Below are 19,316 nucleotides of genomic sequence, written 5' to 3' on the forward strand. Positions count from 1 at the left end.
TCATGACTATTTTTTACACTTAACTCCAACAAAGGTCCTTAAACCAGAGTTTTTATTTATTTTTCTCATCCTTTTCACACATACTCCCTCCATTCCAAATTATATGATATTTTGGCATTTCTAGATAAATATATTTTTGCTATGCACTTAGATATACACTATTTTTATATATGTATTCCCTCCATTTTAAATTATAAGTTGTTCTAGTTTTTTTAGATACATAACTTTTGTTATGCATCTAAATATACATTATGTCTAGATATGTAGTAGAAACTATGTATCTAGAAAAGCCAGAACAATTTACAATTTGGATGTAGAGGGTACTAATAGTAAAAAAACAATGTATCTAGAAAAACAAAATGTCAGAGGGATACTTTTTTTATTCTCTTTTATGACACTATATAAATTCAGACTAAATATTTAGTTCATACAAATGGTAAATATTGAATTCACAAATTGAAACATGACAATTACAATTAAAATCTAAAATAAAGTGTCGTCCTCAAAACAAATACACCATGACCATTCTTTCACAAACGAAGTCCATCATATCAATGAAATACCTAGAGCTATGTTAGATGCAAAACAAGATCATCTCAAAAGCCTCTTAATGTGCATGCTTGCCTTCAATTTCTTTATGTATTAAGTAACAACGACAACGCAAAGTGGATCAAAGCGTTGGTGCTTCCCCCTTAGCACCTCGCCACCATCTTGATCGTAGACGTAGCATTCAAATGTTGCAGAATTGACATAGTAATTTCTAATCAAATTCACGGTTGATGCTCAATATGCATAACCAAATTCATTTTTGACAATTCATTTAAATCTTGAGAACAAGCACTGACATGTGGACGGTATGAGCCATGCGACCTGAGAGTGTTTGCATGCAGTGCGTGAGAAGGTAGAGAAACCACCCTTTGAAAAATGCGAAAGAAATCGCATGAGGCACCCGGTGGCAAAACGACATGTCTTGTGCACTGGATGGATTGGCATATGTTTTTAAGGATGAAGGTCATGATTGATAACCTTGTAACGAAGCATTGTACATCCAAGTGTCAAGAAAGTAAGCAACATAGATCAATTAATTGCTAGCAGCTAAGGACTAAACATAGTTGGGAGTTTCGCCTACATCCGGATGTGATTCTTATCGCCATTACATATACATACATAGCTAAAGCATGCATCAATTACGCTCTATGGAACATTGGAAAACTAAGGTAACGTTAGTGTTTAAGGGTAATTTGGACCTTTTCCTCCTTTTTAATAAGAACCATTCATGAGTGCCTAGAGTCGTCCGATCCTAGAAACAAGTGGCCAATTATCAATCTTATCTAGGTGATATCTCCGCGTGTTGCTGTAGAGACTATAAACTAATTTTAAATGATCTCTCTATGAAGGAAGAAGTTGTAAACGCAATCCAATTCGGGTGTTGTATGATGAATCAAGACTGATATAAATTCATGATGACAACGACTATTGCAATGCCCTAAAAATCCACGATGCATTGATTTCAACAACTTATCACATCCAACCGGAGTGCCACTCGACATTGGTCACATCCAACCGGCTTGTCAAGAGAAGTGGAGGTTTAGATGAACGTCTAGATTTAACTTGGAGCATATGATTGCATGGCTGTTAAATTGAGATGATCCGGCTCAACATGGTTGTAGCTTTATAGCAATTAAAGACTTCTCATGGTTTCAGCTTATTGAGTAGATATACAGATATAGATTTACGAACTCTTTCACCATCCTTGATGAAAAATCGAGTTCCTGGTCTTGTCGAATGACGTCACGGAGGATCAAGGAACCGCTCAATGCAACCCAGATTATGTGCTTGGGATGTGTGCCAACTCCTGGTGAGTGATCTTAAGAAAAGTAACTTAGGAATTAGGACAATAGGACTGTTAAACCTTTAAATGCAAATCAAGTCTTCTTTCACAAAAAAAAAAAATGCAAATCAAGTCTGTCACATAGCGGCTGAAGACTAATAAAAATTTGTAAGTTCTGGAAGAGATTTCAGAATTCTTGCTTGTGGCATTTCCTTGCAGACCACTGAATCCACATTGTTATAACTTAGGGCTACAATCCTTATGCAAAAATTTGTGAAATTACAATTGAAGGAATATAAACAACATCAGCAATTCGGCAAGCACAAGCCAGTATAATTAAGAACAGTAAACCTTCGTGAATTAAGAAATAGACCATCGACTTATATCACCTCATGGAATGTATAGAGTGCACTTGAAACATTTTTGGTCAGTTTGTAGTTTTGAACTGCTACTAGGTAGAGGGGCAACAACATTCAAACAAATCATTGAATTGTATAACCTTAGTATATCACTTCAAGAGACAAAAATGCAGTTTGTTCGAACAAACAACGAAGCAGCAGAAAAGTGTTTTGCTATATCTCGAATTATACATATGGAAAAGACTCTTTCAACCTGTATGACTATACATGGATTTTTCTTTTACTTCCCGGATAGGGTACCCATCAAATGAATCAATTAAATAGGAACTCAGAATATTTGGAAATGAATGTAGTAACGGATTCTAACTACATCAAGTGTTGCTCGTTAAAACTCTGTAGTGTTATGATGCTACTCCACAAGGAAAGTGCAGGGCTTCAAGAACCAAAACATGCTGCTGGAGCTCCCTTCTGCATCACATGCACTTGTATTGCTCATATCCTTAACCCCAAAGGGTTGCCTCACAGCATCTTTTTTGCTCTCCAGATCCTTACTAGGGGTCCCCTTCTCCTAAAGAAAAGGAAATTACAGTATAATTAGATAACTCCGTGATCAACTTCAGATAAATACCTCATTGGTAATGGTTGGGCACAACAGCCCTAAAACTATATAATCACTGTGTTTGCCTTTTGTACAGAACAAAAATATGAGTTCAACTATGAGATGCACAAGCATTTACGATATGATCATCCACAATGAACATAAGATAAGTTGAAAAAACTATTTGAGGTCATCCACTATGAGGCTTACAATGAATACCAGGTTATGAACAAGCATCATTATTAGGATTTATAGAAAATATGCCTTGACATATAGTTAGTACATTCGGTAACATCTCATGACCTAATCTTTCACATGGTTCAACAAATTTAGTTTGTGAAGTATGGTGAACTGGGGTGATGCTAATTTAGCTCATCGTAGGATCTATTAAATCATCAGGGGAAGAAGCAGTCGTAGCCAATCATTAGTCACTCTAATGTATTCTTCCATACTAAGATCTACAAAAGTGGACCATGCTTTTTGTGAACATTACATGCCCTTGAAGAATTTGAAGTCCCAGAAATGAAGACAGTAAAAATCAAGTAAACACTATGATTTAAAGCCACGGACACCGAGTAAGCAAATACTATAGCCATGCTGGATTCACCTTGAGTGGCTTCTTGAGTGGCGATCCTGCTGTGGCCACCCCTCCAGGTTTAACATTCTTAATGCGGTTTGGCGATGGGGATGGAAACCGTTGCGGAGTGGGCGGTGTTGCCTTCACTTCCTTCAGCACAGAGGGAGACCTTTGCTTCCCTGCTTCCACCTTCAGCCCCACTTTCTTTCCCTTCCTGCAGAAACCAACATCAGCGCCGTAAGCAACAATCAGTACAACCTATACGCATAAGTTTGCATCGGGATGACTATTTGCAAATTACATTGGGCTTGGACTCTTTTTCACTGTTTCTTGTCTCGCTACCTCCTTCACGGTATCTGCGGGAACTGGATTGCTGACGCTGGCATCAGGAGATACCTTCTCCATCAAATCGCTCGGATTCCTGCACGAATGAAACTGTCAAGGGCCTCATAGAGACAACCCGACAATTGAATTCCAGCATTCCTGCGATGAGGAGAGGTTTACATTGGGTTTGAGCTGTATTCCTCCTGTGTGTCTGTGACAGGCCGGCCGCCTCCAACCATCCGCTTCAGCTCATCGTAGAACTCCGAAATCTGGCCAAGTATATCCTTTCCAGAGAAGAGATTCCTCGCTGAGAGGGTGCTCTTGAGCTGCCTCGGCGGGGCGTACTTGTTGAGCAGCGCCTCCTTCTCAGAATTGTCCGGCCGCTTCTCCGCACTGGACTTGATGGCCTCCTTGGCATTCTTGTTCCACCGAGGGGCACCGAACGGCGGCCTACTACTTGGCGCCTGTCGTGGGGGCGGCGTGGCCAGCGCAGGGTCCTGGTTCTCGCTGTCCTCCTGGAACCTCTTCTTGGGCGCTGCCTTTGGCTTCGGCGGCGTGGAGGAGGCAACGGCTCCGCCGCCCCGCCACTTGAGATTGCTACTGCCGTCCCTGAACAACGCACGAAGGGGGGTGAGAACGGGATTTGATCGAGGCGGGCGCGGCGCGCAAAGAACACCTGGATTGAATTTGATTGGTCACCTGAGGCTGGTGGCGTTGGCGTCCCTTTCGGCGAACGGCAGCATGGCCGAAACCGATCGCAGCAGCTTGCCCTGTTCCGATGAAGAAGCGTGAGATGAGGGTTCAGCTAACCAGTAGAAGAAAAAGGGCCGCAAGGAACGGCGAAGCAAGGCAGACCTTGGGGCTGGGGCTCAGCTTGAGGAAATCCTCGGCCGTCTTCGGATGCCGGCAATCTGCAGCGCCGCAAATCAAAGATCAGCACCGCTCGTTTAGAAGCAAACTTCCAATGTTGCAAGAGAATCCATCCCCAAGGAAGAAAGCAAGAACCGGGCGACCCGTCGATCAGCGCGCACTGCTTTGATTTGATCTCCTCGCAGTCAAATCAAGCGGGGCCAACCAAGAGGCAACAGGAGCACCGCCCGCGCGCCCGCCTGCGAGGGGGGAGCCAGCAAGAGAGCGGGAGGGAAGGGAGAGCGTACCGGGGCGGCAGAACCAGGCCTCGTCGTCGACGTCGGCGCGGCCGGCGTTGGGGTCGGTGAGGTCGGCCCAGTGCGGGGCCTCGATGCCCTCGTAGGTCTCGTCGCGCACGTACCGGGACACCACCCTGCTCCAGTCGATGTCCTTGGGCTCCATGAACTCCATCCCGCCCTCCCCTTCCCTCCCGCGCGGCGGAGGAGAAGCCCCGAGCGATAGAAAGCGAGGGAGAAGGTTGGGTTCCGGTTGCTTGGTCGCGGCTCCTCTTTTGTCGCGCTCGTGAGATGTGCGGGGGCAGCGGCAGTGGGCCAGTGGCGAGGCGAGCCGTTGCGCGTGTTATGAGCAGAAGAGCCGAGGGAAGGGGAAGACTACCCGCCGACCCGGCCCGTTGGTTCCCGGCCAATTTTCCGACCGTTGGAGGTCACCGATACTACAATAATGGCAGTAGCTCACTGGATGCGGGCCCCACTTAGATCCTTGCGACACGACCAGAGGTACTCACTGGCAGTGGCAGCAGGCTTGGGGACATGGCACAGAATGGTCAAAGCGTAGGATTCTGTGTCTATATATGGAACGTTCCGCTTCACAACCATCGAGGAAATAGTTTACCGCTTCACAACCATCGAGGAATAGTTTTGGGCCGCAGGCATCACGCCGTCACCTGAGATGCGACTTAGATCTACAGCAGGCAGAAATGTACTCAAACACCCTGTTCGTTTGTTGGTTTCAGCCAGCCCAAACCAGCTAACAATGTTTTCCTCTCACAACAAACCAGCCCAGAAACCAACCAGCGAATAGGCCGAAAGATTGAGATAAGGTATGATCAGTTGACTTAGATCTACAGCAGGCAAAAATGTGCAATCAAGTGAACGGCAGTTGGGTATCGAACAGCAGAATGATCAGTTGGAAAAGGGGACTAGACAGATGACTTTCACCGTTCCCACAATATTGTCCTGATAAAATTAAGCAGCAGCCTAAGAAACACAGAAGGGTCATTGCCTATCATACATGGGATATTATTGTCAACATACACGAAGCTGTTGGTCAGCCTACAGCAATTTCAGAGTTTGATGATCCATCGCCAACATAGTAATGTGCCTACTGGGATGGGCAAAATCATCTGCGACGAAACCCAGCTGCGCCCACCAGCACTGCAGTCTTCAGGGAAAAAAAGAAGGCAACGGTGGCTGCGTGCTTACGTCGGTTGGGGCAGAGGGTTGGTCTTCAACCACAAGGACCGCCCTAGCATGGCTCTACCATGAACAACCATGTATGAAGCATTCAGCCTAAAGATTGCAGGAGAAAGAGGACCATGGGTTAGAAAACATCTCTACAGAAACAACAGTGCGAACTGTGAAGAGCAATGTGACTGGTCTTACTTGTCGACATCAGGTATGTTCATTGGATCATATGGCTCCTCTTTTTGTTCCATGCCTGGATGGCTACCAGCAACAGAAGTGGCGTCAACACTTCCCTCAATCTGAAAGATTGTGAGATTTGTCAAATATGGAGAACAGATTTTGGTCAGACACGAATAGCATGATATCATCTCTGCACTATGAAACATGAAAGATCATGGGAGAGGTATGCACCACAAATCACTTCCTTACAATGAGAGCATGTACAAGGCCTGTACAAACTTGCAAGATATCTTAGCAGAAAATAGAACAAAACAAAATAATTCAGTAAATGAACATTCTACAGGCCCAAAAATCTATCCTTCAGGTATTCAATAGGGTGGATTACATAATTCACAAGGATGCAATTTTCTACGTCTGGTTTAACGAAAGCGTGCATTGTATGCTAACATAACTTGGCAGGAATTTAAGAAATTATAAATTATAACAAGCTTCAAGTGTCCACATCCACAACTTACTGATGAACGTGCAAGTGTACAGCACAGACACTCGGAATGAATATATAATAATGTAATGTGGATGGAAATCCTTACCTGTTGGGGATATTGGCTATATCCTGCATAGGCACCATACGCGTATGACGGATCCTGAGCATATCCATATGCATCATATCCATAGCCATAGTAAGTGTTTGCCCACTGATTTGGATCTGCTTGCTGACTCCACACAGCTGATGGATCCTGCATATATGGTTTCATGTGATAATAAATAACAAACATTAGCTTCCATTCGAAGAGATTCCAGTAGGTAAAAAATACAGAAGATACAATAATAACAAGAAAACAAATGAAAATTCAGGGGGAGTTATCAGAAAAATGAACAAATACTGCTGAGAAACTAATACTATATCAAACAAGCAATCCCCTATCAGGTTATCTACCCAAGACAGCATAAGAATACTATCATGTGGCTCTCATTAATTCTCAATTCCAAGTGCTAGCACCGGGTGAAATCTTCTTTAACATGCTTATTGGTGCAAAACAGCCCCACATCAACATAACGGCATCAACTTGATTTCACCAGGTATAAGGCCAAAGAGATTTATTGAATGCGATAGGTATTAGGTTTATGCATTAAAATTTCATAAGATATACCTGTTTACTCGCAGGACTTCGGCCCCATGAAAGCCGAACAGCTTGTTGGCCAATCATTGTGCCATGAAGACGTTGTACTGCCTCTTCAGCTGATGCCCTGTAATGGTTACAATTGGCAATGGTAAACACCCTACCTTTTCATCACTTAAAGAAAACTTAGATGCTAGTAAAGAGATGTGTCATCAACAAATACATCTACTTTTGCAGGGGGGCAATATATGAAAAAGAATAAAGGGTGTACCCAGTGCAGAGAGCTCCTGCTCTGTGCAGGGTCTGGGGAAAAAAGAATACAATAGACATATCCATGTGACATTAATTGTAAAAATTCTCTTCTTGTCTGCTGAGATTTCAATGGAAAGGAATGGTAATACTGCATTGAAATGTTCTTAGTTCTTCTTGTAAAGCATACATGTCCCCAACATCCCACTACAGGCATACTTATTTCAGGATGTTATGACATTTGGATTTTGGGCAAGTCCTGATATGGATATAAACTAAACTAGACACCATAAAGCATCGGGCAACTATTACACTTAAATGAAATTTTCTATAGCACTTACCTAGATGCATACTGTACAAATCCACATCCTTTACCAACAGGAATTTTCACATATATAAGCTCTCCAAACTGTACACATATCTGCCTCAGCTCATCTTCTGTCACATTTGGGTCCAAGTTCCCAATAAATATCTGTAAATGTATGATATATCCCAAGGTAAGTGGCATAGTCAACCCTCAACAGAGTAACTGACAGAAATATGGTGGGGGTACATACCGTAGTGTTTGTAGGATCACTGTCAGGGAGAACTGCCTGGAGCTGAGGCATTGCATAAGCTGTTGCTGGATACACCGCTACACATTTAACATAAGAAGACAGCTATCATAAATCCATGGAAAGAAACATCAAGAAAATGAAGAATATCCACAGTACATTACAGATCATCTAATATTACCTTTAGCAGCTGAATACTGAAGCTGAGAGCCAGTGGATTTCTTAGGTATTGCAGCACTTATCCGCATAGGTCTTGTTGAACAGTACACACCATTCATTTCTGTCATTGCACGGTTCTTTTCATTTTCATCTGCGAACTTTACAAATCCATATCCTTTAGATCTCCCGGTATTTGGATCTGTGACAACCTTAGCCCCTCTAACAGATGGATAGTTCACTCGGAATGTCTCCTGTAGTAAGTAATCTGTGACATCAGGTGCCAAGTCCCCTACGAAAATCGAATGATCAGATCCTGAATCAGGACGCCTCTCACCAGAGCTGAAAGAGGCCCAATTCAATCTGAATGTGTGTTCAGTTCCTGGCATCAGTGTGCCATTGTAAGTCTGGATAATTTTCTCAGCAGCTTCATGCGAAACAAACTCTATAAATCCATAACCCTCTGGAAGGCTTGTTACTTTGTTGCGTATTATTTTAACAGATTGTACCTGCACTTCCAGGAAATAAAGTTCTTAACACGATGAGTTCAAAATGTACTCTCCAGTGCTCAGCGCTCAACAAGAAAAAGAAAACTCTACAACACAAACTATGCTTAAAAGTATAGTAGTTTTTGATGTTCAGATAAAGTTGAAAATGTTTTATTCTAAAAAACAAACTTCTATCATCAGCTCAGTGTCCCCCAAAAAAAAGACAATGAGGCAGCCCAATCACAGATCAGACATGCAGCTACAAAATGGTTGCTGTATAAACTCAAACAGCTGTCAAGGAATATTTTTCACACAACTTTTTCTGTACTGAAGTACCCGATACTTAAAGAAACTGTTTTCTTAATTTTCAGAAACTATCAACCTATGAGTAATGTTAGTTCACAATAACATCCTACCAATGCTGCTTCAAACAAGCCCAAAACAGTGCAATGCTTTACTACAATATCCCTAAAAGACTCAATGATACAGATAAATAGGCCTAGAACATTACATTCACCTACATGCAAAAATAACAAGCTACAAGCCTACAACTGCAAACACGGCGATATATTCCAAAAGGCCTGCGTGGATACCTTCACTTTCTCAGGTAATTTTATCTGTCGAACAATAGCACACACTTTTACATCAACTGGGTGAAGTATTTTATGCCCAGATATGCCTGGACAATATTCATGAACAACCGTGTGCTAATTCACTAGAGGCCCATCCATTGATGCAAGAGGAAGCATGTGACCGCTAAAATTCACAATTGTTTGGGTCAAATTTTTCAAAGCTAAGAGGCTGGTTCCACAAGCCACAACCCTAAGATCATGAAACCCTTACATTGCTAAAAAAAAACATATAAGGGCACGGTTGTCAATCTATGTATCTACCCTAGAGCCGAAAGAATAGCAGCCACTAGCCCACCACAAATGGGCAAATCGACATCGATGCATCCGAAAGGCGAGAGCTACCTTGAAGTACTAACTCTCCTGAATTCACCCAATCCGCAGCAACGCAACCGCTCAATCAGACATTGAGAATAACAAACCAGCTTAAAATCACCGAATTAGGACGGCAACCAAACGAACCCTATGGAGAAAATCTGCCTAATCGGCGCGCAACGCACGGTCTTGGGGGGCACAGGTCGAAGGACGTCGCCTACCTCCCCGGAGTGAGCGAAGCAGCTGTAGAGGTAGTTCTCGTCGGTCCAGTACTGGAGGTCGCCGATCCACAGCGTCCGGACATCCTCCAGGCTCGTCGGCTGGTGATACGGCGCCGCCATCGAGCGGCGCGAGGCTGCTTGGGGGTCGGAGGCGCGGCTTGGGACGGGGACGGGGGACGGGGACGGGGACGAAGACGGAGGGCGGGTTGGGGTTATACCTGGTTAGTGCGGCCGCTTGAGCGCGCTCGGCTTCGGCGGTGTTTGTTTCGGCTTTTCTAGGTCTCGCTTAGAGCAAGTATTATGGAGCCAGCAAGGCCGGCGGGAGCACAGCCACGTCAGAAAAATCACTGCTGGCGGAGAGAGAAAAGGAGAGAGAAAGTGGAGCGGGCGGCTAGCTAAACGTCGACTGAAAGCCGGCGGATGCGTGCGCATGCAGCTTCATTGGCTGCGCTACTGCTGCACTCACCGTTGGTTGGCTGCATGTGTTGTGTCAATGCTGCTGCTGCATTAAATGTTGTCCACGCTGGCGTTTATCCAGCCGGCAGCCGGCTGAATCATAATACTTGCTCTTATAAGCGACCAGGATGTGATAACTTAAGATCCGGAGAATCTGCTGTCTGGACGCGTTTGGCTGTCGTGTTTATTTCTGATACATTATCTGTCTTAGATGTAAATTAATCTATGTATCACTGAAGCTGATGATATCTTTTTTAATTCGTCACAATGATCTGAAGGCAACGGTGAAAATATTTTTAAAGTTTGAGATAGCAATATGGTTCTATTAAGTTGCAATGTACAGTAATAATGGAAAATAACATTTATTTAGGTAATGTAATTGCTACAAAATACTCAAGTTTCTAACAATGAATCACCCAACCAATGCATTAGCAATAGCATCACGGAAAAGCACCCATATTCATATCATCCGTCGAACTACTACCATCAGTTGAAGGAACTTAGGACCCAACACCACTACTGTCTTCCACATAGATTTCAAAATGTTCATCATATATGGCATTGTCTCTAATAAAATTATGAAGAGCCATGCAAGCAACGATAATCTTTGATTGCTTCTCAATTGGATAGCTAGGTAACTGCAAGAGAGTGCGCCACTTCATATTAAGAACGCCAAATGACCGCTCAATCACGTTTCGGAGGGATGCATGAGCATAGTTGAACACCTCCTTCGATCCCACTGCATGATGACCATATTGCCATTTGGGCACATGATACCTTTGTCCCTTGTAAGGTGCTAGATATCTTTTTCTATTCGGATACCCAGAATCAACAAGGTAATACTTGCCTTCAGGTGGATGTGGAAATTTATCCTTGTAGGTGACTAAAGTATCCAAAAAATACCCGAGTGTCATGAGCAGATCCAGCCCAACCCATGACAACAAATGTGAACCGCATATCGAAGTCACAAACCGCCATGATATTTTGTGAAGCATAACCATGTCGTCCAATGTATTTTGCCTGTTCACTTTTTGGTACAGTTACAGGTATGTGTGTATCATCAATGGTGCCTATGCAATCATTGAAATGAGGCCAGAACCTAGCTTGCTGTAGTTTTAGATGAACTGTACCAAAGTGTGGATCCTTAGGTCTTATGATGTCAATAGACAATCTATAAATTGAGTCAAGTACCTCACTAAACTTTCTACTGACAGTTTCTAATGAATGACCAAACCTATTTGCGACTTGTCTAAACGATTGAGGTGCACCACATGTCTATAGAAACATGCCTAAGGCTTCCTTGGTACAAATATCACTAGTTGATCTCAAGCCATAATTCTGAACCAAAGTCCAATGGAGGCGATGGAACACTGACCTTGTTATTCTAAACATGTTGTAGCACTGAACTCTATCATTTAGTTGGATTTCAACCCATTGTATCCCTGTCATGACTGGTACATCCGGAACCACCTCCTTGTTCTTTGCAACACTACTAGTTGAGGCCATCAATTCCAATGCAATATATGCAACCATGAAATCATCATCAGTACCCGATTCATCCTGAATTGCATCCTCATCACTGGAGATGCTCATCTTGATTTCAGCACCTAAAATAGGTACACATTATGAAGCATGAGCAAAGGAATAGAGGGAGCATATACACGAAAAATTATTCACACAAGCAAAATCAAAACATAAATCATCAAATAATGTGCCCATTACATAAAACATCAAATAATGTCTGAAAGTGAACAATTAATTTTACTACATAACAACACTAATTTTTCCGGTCCTCCCATGCCCGCCTTAGCCAATTAAGCCTCCCATTCGGTGTCTTCAAACTAATGAACACATCACAGTTTTATTTTTTCTTAAGAAGTTGGGTGGCATAGTAGTGTTCATCACTCCCTTCTTCAGCACCACCGTTAATGACTTGCTCCAACATAGCCCCAATCTCATCTCTAACATGATCAACCGCATGAGAAGTTGCTGAATTTTTACTACTTTGGGCCTTCTTCTCATATGTGTCGACCAACCTCTTCATAAGTTGATCTCTACATGTCTTTTTTTTTCTTTCCTAAGGGGGAACCTTGAGTTGGCCTTTTGTTAGCATTTGGTGTGACATGTGGTGAACCTCTCCCTTCGACTCTCTCACTCACCATGACCGGCCTCATGCTCCTCACCCTCTCCATTATCATGACCACTTCTAGGAACATAGGATGTCTCACTAGTCACACTAATAGCATCAAATATTATCCGCATCATGTCCTCGTGCTCCAGAACTGTAGATTTGAAACTTATACATACTGGCATAGCCTGAAACATTAAATGATAACAATTAGAGGATGACATACCGATGAGTACTAAAATACAAAAGATGACATCTCAACTACTCACCGCATTTTATTCTGCCCATCATTCATCACTGGCAGAAATACATCCGGTCATAGGATCCCTTCCCAACCTAGTGGCTCTCATGTTCAATGTTTTCCACTGTGCATATTTCTTCTTTAGTACATCCCATCTGTTCTTCATTTGCTCTTTGTCATATGGCCTCTTTGTTCGCTCAAAGAACTTCACCAAATTAGCATAACCCACACTATTCAAGCAATTGTGTGGTCTGCTATGGGCAAGCACTTCTTCTACGCATATTTCATTGTAAACTTTGGCGACAAAAGGATCCCATTTTGCTTGAGGCTTGGCTGCTTTTTCCATCTATAAAGTGCAGCAAATATGAATTTCTAGCAGCAATACCATGCACTGAGGAGTTGTACCAACTACACTACTGCCTGCAATGAGCTATGAGCTAACAAAAATGACATCTGAGGTGGGAAGCCGACGATCACATCCTCACCTTTGCAGGAGAGCCGATGGTGCAGAGGTGAGGGGAGCCGACGTCCTGGGACTGCAGCCAGCTAGGGAGTGCAGCCCACGTCCAGGGGCTGTAGGTCCTAAGTAGATCCGTCTAGCTGCCTGGGGCTGCAGTTGGGGAGTAGATCCGGCCGACTGCCTGGGGCTGTAGGTGGGGGAGGGGAGGGGAGGGGAGCCGGCAGTGGAGAGTAGATCCGGCCGACCGCCGACGGATCTAGACAGCTGAAGGCGACGACCGGTTCGGAGGGGGCCCCTGCGCTGCCTGCCGTTGAGGGGAGGGGAGCGGGGAGGGACCGCTGGCTACCGATCCGGAGGGAGCCCTGCGCAGGCTGCCGGTCTGGACGGAGGGGACGAGGGAGGCGACGGTGGGGAGGAGAGCTGGCGCCGAATCTAGCCGGAGGGGATGGAGGAGGGAGGCGGGGTGGGAAGAGCCAGGCGGCGGTGGGGAGGGAAGCCGACGTCGTGAGCGCGCACGGGTCGGGAGGGAGGGGCAGGGAGAGGAAAAGCGCTCGCGATCTCCAAATCGCAGCCCTTCAGGCGCTTTTCCAATCACCGTTGCGGGAAGGAAAGCGAACGCGGACGCCGCGTTTGCGATGGATGCCGTCGCGAGCCGTTTGGCGGGCGTATCCGGTTTCTCCCATCGTGAACACGCGTATGGGCACAAACAAACAGGGCCTTCGACGGTTCGACCTGTTGTTGCTTGTAGAGCTCACGTGTTTTGGGGGCTTTTTCGGCCCATATTTGGGTGGGCTAGTCGTCAGTTAATGATCCAGTGGGTTGGATCGATTCGGCCCTATTTCTGTTTTTAAAGAGAGACGAAATCTCTCCCTCAATTCGCTCAAAAAAAAGGAAATTTCTCCATCAAAACTTTATAGCATCTTGCTTCAAAAAAAATTATAGCATCTTCGACTGTGCCCCCTAAAACTTTCTGGCCCTGTTCGCGTGCCCTTAAACTCGGCTTGATCTGCTTCTTTTTTCATCTAGAACCGTCAGCCTGTTCGGTTGCTAGTTCGTTTCGTTGCTGATTCGTGAAGAAGCACTGCTGGCTGGTTTGTGTGAGAGAAAAATACTGTTCCGGCTGAAAATTTACGATCGTTTACGACAAGCCACAGCTAAACGAACAGGCTGAGTGTTTTCCTCTCACAAATTCCTCCAGATTTATCCAAATTCTTTCAGATTACTCCAAATTCTTCCAAACGAACGGGGCCTCTAAGGATGGCTCCCCTGCATTCTGGGGTTCTATTTTTAGCATCCAACTTCACTAAGAGCCCCTATTTCATTTTGCCTAATTTTTTAATATAATTTTCATGTATATCGTTCGTATCACATCACCGTAATTCATAATTCAAACTTACGACCCGTTTGGTTGCGCTCCCAGCCGCTGGCTGTCTACCAAATCACTGTTGCGCACTGTTCAATATTGTAGAGAGGGGAAACGGCTCCGGTAAAAAAAAAAGAACTACAAAAGGGAGGAGCTAGAAGAACTGTAGTTTTGGGGCTCCGGCTGACCACGCTACAGTTTTGAAGACGCCAGAAGAACTGAAGAAGTCTCTCCAAACAAGCCTTAAAATGTTTATAAAAAATTGAAATGAACTGTATCCAAATTTATGATTTCAAATAAGACAATTTAAATCTAAATTTATTCAAACATAAAAATCATAGTCATATAAAAAATATCTATCACTCGACGTAGTGCTTGTGGCATTAAAGTGATCAACAACATTTTTTCAATATGATTATTTTAAATTGCCTTTCATAATGGCACGGATGATTAATTTAGACACGATTCTGAAGGGTTATATTTTATTTATTTTTCATAATGATGATTTTACTAAATTAAAGACTAGATGTTCGATGATAATTTTTGAAATCTTTACCCCTTCTCTCTAAAGCATCTCGGGAGGATTTAGGATTTTAATAACGTAGAGGTGGAGCCTCTAATTAGTTATAAAAGGTTGCATTATGGGCCTCGTCCAACCAAACACAAGTAACGGTACCTCTTTCCCCCTGATTTGATTACGTTACAAAACGCTGAACCAAACACTAAATACATCTGATAAAAACCTATATTTGGTAATATGGTGCTAATACACAATTCTAAAGAAGGGACAATAAGCTGCCTTCAAGCAGAAATCAGGCATCCATTGCGGGCAGTACTCACTACTCAGCTTCAAAGCGCAACAACTTCATAGCGGCCTCATAACTGATGACTCATTGCCTCTTAGGTTCGTCGCCAGGAACTTCAGCAAAGCAAACAGGGCATACCTGCGAAAGGAATGTACTTTCATTAAGCGAAAGAAACACAGGAAAGAAATTAAAAGTAGGCGTCTCGCCAATATTTGGTTGCTGACCTTGTTTATACTAAGCCATCTTGTCACGCAGCTGGCATGATATACATGCTTGCATGGAAGTGTCATCTGCAAATTTCCTCTCCTGTACTCCATTTGGCAAATCACACACCTGACACCGAAAGGAAAGTCCTGCGGTTAACTTCATGTCCATTGAAGAAGCCGTACAAAGTTGTTGCAAATAATTGCATACGCTGCTCCACTATGATAAGCAAGGATCATATTTTTACATCAAACATATAATGATGCAGCATATAATAATCTGACCTTTCACGGCGTGTTTTCTTCCTTGAAAAGAAACCACACTTGTACTTCATGACAGGAAGCGACGAAATGCGTTCTTGGGAGAGACCACGGCTCTGGGTTCCAACTACCTCACCCAAATCCAACAGTTCCTGTCAACAAAACTTGTTCGTTATGGAGTTTTTGAAGTAATCAAACGAGAGAACAAAATTGATATATGTACACTAGAAATGAAATACTTGAAGAACTTAGCAAAAAAGAACGGTTAGCAGAAATATAGCTCAACCATTGACACCATACTGTTATATCAACTGTACCATTGCATGAACAAAGAGAAGCAACACATTTAGGCAATCCTTACAAGGAGTTTTTCAGATAAACAAACCCAAAAAAAAACATGATTGTTCAAGTAAAAACTAAAAATGTTTTTTCACCTTAAATGTTAAGCAATGAAGAGGGTTTGGGGAAGTCTATCAATATAGACCAGCCAGGGATCATGTCACATACAGCCATACTGGCTACTAGACATTGCTTCGTTTCATATTTTCACATATAAATAACAGATTTGCAACTACTGGTTCGTAACCATCCATATAACTCCCGTCCACTCTTATTTGAGTTATAAAGGAGAAAGCCCCATACAATGCATACGCAAAGGAAATTATTGTTTATTGGCACAATCAACACCTACTCTAGGCCAAGCAAAAACTTCATCTGAAAAGAAAAAAGTTCATAAACTGGTGGTCCCACTGAACCTGAAAATAGCTAACAGTGACATTAGCTAGCAAGGGGTACATATGATGTGATTTGCAATGGCTAAAGTAACTTTGTCAAAAGGCAACCTCCGTAAGCAATTAAGAAAACGAAGTGGTTGGCAGTGCAGTGAGGAGCCATTCTCCATTTGGAGAATTTGATTATAACTTGCTCATGGTACACTCTTGGACTAATACAATAATGCATGGTATAATCTATGCAGTCTCTTGCCTATGTAGCTAAGAGTACAGGTCTAAAGTACAAGCAATAGGTACAACAATACATATTTGAAGTGTCTGTTGTACCTTACATAACCATCACAATACCATGGACAAAAGATTGGTGCAGGGAAGTCACTAACCTCATATGTCATGTTGTCAGGGTCAATGTTGTCTTGCCAAACAACCTACAAACATAATAACGATTTCCAGTGAAGCAACTGGAAAGCATGTCCATCCACAACAGACAACATAAATGTGATCTCACAAAACATATGGACAAGAAACTGCAGCAAGCATGTTTTAGTGCTTATGAATGAACAATAACTGAACATCACATGATATGTTGAGTTGAATGCATAATTGTAATATATACAATGTGGAACGTAAAATTAATAGAAGCAACAAACAATACAATAGGCATGTTATATTGTCAGATTTATTAGCTACTGGAGACAACTTTTATGGCATCTATACCCGAACAATATAAACACCTTTTTTTAGGCACGCCAGCCATATAAATTGACTTTGAATCGGAGACATGAATAACAACAAAAGGAGAAGAGGAATTCATACTGTAGTGGGTGTGGGGGTGGGGGGGATACGACATTCCTTGCAGGAGAAGGGTTTATTGGGTCAAAGATAACCATGCTCAAAATAATCATTTACCTGAGGACTATCCGGACTTTGGTGTACCTGTTGGATGCCTGTAAAAAGAACAACATCAGAGAGTAAATTACATTGTCAAAAAGGATGTGCAAAACCAAAGATGATTCTGAGAAGTTGAAAGTTGGACTGCCTGACTTCAAGGAAAAAGGATTTAATCTTATGACTTGTTAGTGAATGTTAATGTAACAATCAAATTCACAAACAGGTCTCGCTTTATGCATGCCTTGCATTTCCCTAAGCTTGCCATAACTTTAAAAAAAAAAAAAATCAAATTATCAGATGGTTCCGACATGTACAAAGTATGGTTAAAACTTCAAACAATTGGGATGTCTACTCTCTTATCAGTATAATGTCCAAGGTTGCCTATTTTACAACCAAAAATCTAATAAAGAGACAACAAATGGAGCCTAATCAGATAACAGCAGTAACTGATGGCCATACACTACAAAACTCTTCTTGTCAGACACCCTGGGAGCGAATGAAGAATGCCTTCATATAGACAGAGACATTAGAGTTGCATGGTTATACAACCATGCATATTTGTTTACCGGTCCTCTTAGAAAGGAAACTTCAATGGGAGTATTATTTGCTCATAATGCAATTTAGATGTATAGAAAGGAAACTTCCTTTGGTTACTCCACACACCTCTGAGGCCACCTTCCGAATGTTGGTTGCCATCTTCTCCCACACGTAGAAGAGGACATAAACAACATGTGGGAGAAGATGGCAACCAACATTCGGAAGGTGGCCTCAGAGGTGTGTGGAGTAACCAAAGGAAGTGGAGGCGAGGCTAAAGATACTTGGCGGTGGAACGAGGAAGTCCAAAGGACTATTAAGGAGAAGAACGAATGCTATAGACGCTTGTACCATGACAGGAGTATGGACAACATAGTGAAGTACAAGGTGGCAAAGAAGACTGCAAAACGAGCTGTAAGTGTGGCAAATGGTAGAGCGTACGAGGATCTTTACCAATATTTGAGTACGAAGGAAGGAGAGAAGGACATTTATAGGATGGCAAGGGTTCGTGAGAGAAAGACAAGGGACTTCAACTAAGTTAAGTACATTAAGGATGAAATGGAGCATCTCTTGGTGAAGGAGGATGAGATCCGACATCGATGGCAAGAGTATTTTGACAAATTGTTCAATGGTGAGAATACGGACACAACCTTTCAGTTGGATGACTCTTTTGATGACACCAATAGGCGCTTTGTGTGGAGAATCCAAGAATCTGAGGTCAGAGAGGCGTTGAAAAGAATGAAAGGAGGTAAGACGATGTGACCGGATGGTATCCCAATCGAGGTGTGGAGATGCATCGGGGACATAGCTATAGTATGGCTAACCAAGCTGTTCAGCCATATTTTTCGATCGAACAAGATGCCTGACGAGTGGAGGAGAAGTATATTGGTACCGACCTACAAGAATAAAGAGGATATTCAAAGTTGTACTAATTACCGGGGAATTAAGTTGATGAGCCATACTATGAAGCTATGGGAGAGAGTTATCGAGCATCGCTTGAGAGCAATAACGCGTGTCTCTATGAACCAATTTGGTTTCATGTCCGGAAGGTCAACCATGTAAGTCATTTTCTTAATAAGACAAGTTATGGCGCGGTATAAGGAGAAGAATGACCTACATATGGTTTTTATTGACTTGGAGAAGGCTTATGATAAAATACCAAGGAATATTATGTGGTGGGCTTTGGACAAACATAAAGTCCCAACGAAGTACGTCGGGCTCATTAAGGACATGTACAACAATGTTGTGACTAGTGTTCGAACAAGTGATGGAGACACGGATGACTTTTCGATTAGGATAGGACTACA

The 19,316-nt window shown here is 42.9% G+C and overlaps 3 protein-coding genes and 1 pseudogene across 3 annotated transcripts in view; all 4 read right to left on the bottom strand.

Annotated features, from left to right (window-relative positions):
* Positions 1–2,238: 2,238 nt before the first annotated feature.
* On the bottom strand, positions 2,239–5,465 carry LOC136535637 (uncharacterized). The gene is made up of 7 exons (XM_066527972.1): positions 4,847–5,465; positions 4,545–4,600; positions 4,389–4,459; positions 3,870–4,298; positions 3,667–3,786; positions 3,396–3,579; positions 2,239–2,758 (listed from the first exon to the last, which is right to left on the bottom strand). Exons 1-7 carry the CDS (start codon positions 5,007–5,009, stop codon positions 2,600–2,602), a joined length of 1,182 nt encoding a protein of 393 aa, XP_066384069.1. The 5' UTR covers positions 5,010–5,465; the 3' UTR covers positions 2,239–2,599.
* A 183-nt stretch (positions 5,466–5,648) lies between these two features.
* Positions 5,649–10,180, bottom strand: LOC136535636 (polyadenylate-binding protein RBP47B'-like). Its single transcript, XM_066527971.1, has 8 exons — positions 9,936–10,180; positions 8,308–8,791; positions 8,130–8,206; positions 7,914–8,044; positions 7,354–7,450; positions 6,793–6,939; positions 6,221–6,321; positions 5,649–6,127 (listed from the first exon to the last, which is right to left on the bottom strand). The coding sequence occupies exons 1-8, from the start codon at positions 10,053–10,055 to the stop codon at positions 6,037–6,039; spliced, it is 1,248 nt and encodes a 415-aa protein (XP_066384068.1). The 5' UTR covers positions 10,056–10,180; the 3' UTR covers positions 5,649–6,036.
* A 623-nt stretch (positions 10,181–10,803) lies between these two features.
* LOC136537404 (uncharacterized) lies at positions 10,804–12,704 on the bottom strand (annotated as a pseudogene).
* A 2,471-nt stretch (positions 12,705–15,175) lies between these two features.
* The window catches only part of LOC136537405 (E3 ubiquitin-protein ligase BIG BROTHER-like), an 11,884-nt gene continuing 7,743 nt past the window's right edge, over positions 15,176–19,316 (bottom strand). Inside the window, exons 2-6 of the mRNA XM_066529386.1 lie at positions 17,494–17,531; positions 16,968–17,012; positions 15,878–16,005; positions 15,614–15,722; positions 15,176–15,527 (exon numbers count right to left, since the gene is read on the bottom strand). Of these exons, the coding sequence (XP_066385483.1) occupies positions 15,474–15,527; positions 15,614–15,722; positions 15,878–16,005; positions 16,968–17,012; positions 17,494–17,531 (374 nt within the window). The 3' untranslated portion in view covers positions 15,176–15,473. The remainder of the gene's footprint in view (positions 15,528–15,613; positions 15,723–15,877; positions 16,006–16,967; positions 17,013–17,493; positions 17,532–19,316) is intronic.

Source organism: Miscanthus floridulus, chromosome 2, assembly GCF_019320115.1.
Source record: "Miscanthus floridulus cultivar M001 chromosome 2, ASM1932011v1, whole genome shotgun sequence".
In the NCBI taxonomy this organism is placed as follows: Eukaryota; Viridiplantae; Streptophyta; class Magnoliopsida; order Poales; family Poaceae; genus Miscanthus; species Miscanthus floridulus.

Bases quoted from the DNA above. Each gene is read 5' to 3' on its own strand.
- LOC136535636 (XM_066527971.1), bottom strand. From the start codon at position 10,055: ATGGCGGCGCCGTATCACCAGCCGACGAGCCTGGAGGATGTCCGGACG. The intron at 7,451-7,913 runs GTAAGTGCTATA...TAACCATTACAG, and splicing joins TTTGTACAGTATGCATCTAG to GGCATCAGCTGAAGAGGCAG. The intron at 6,940-7,353 runs GTATATCTTATG...CCATATATGCAG, and splicing joins GAAGTCCTGCGAGTAAACAG to GATCCATCAGCTGTGTGGAG.
- LOC136535637 (XM_066527972.1), bottom strand. From the start codon at position 5,009: ATGGAGTTCATGGAGCCCAAGGACATCGACTGGAGCAGGGTGGTGTCC. The intron at 4,601-4,846 runs GTACGCTCTCCC...GCGGCGCTGCAG, and splicing joins GGCCTGGTTCTGCCGCCCCG to ATTGCCGGCATCCGAAGACG. The intron at 4,299-4,388 runs GTGACCAATCAA...TGCGTTGTTCAG, and splicing joins GCCAACGCCACCAGCCTCAG to GGACGGCAGTAGCAATCTCA.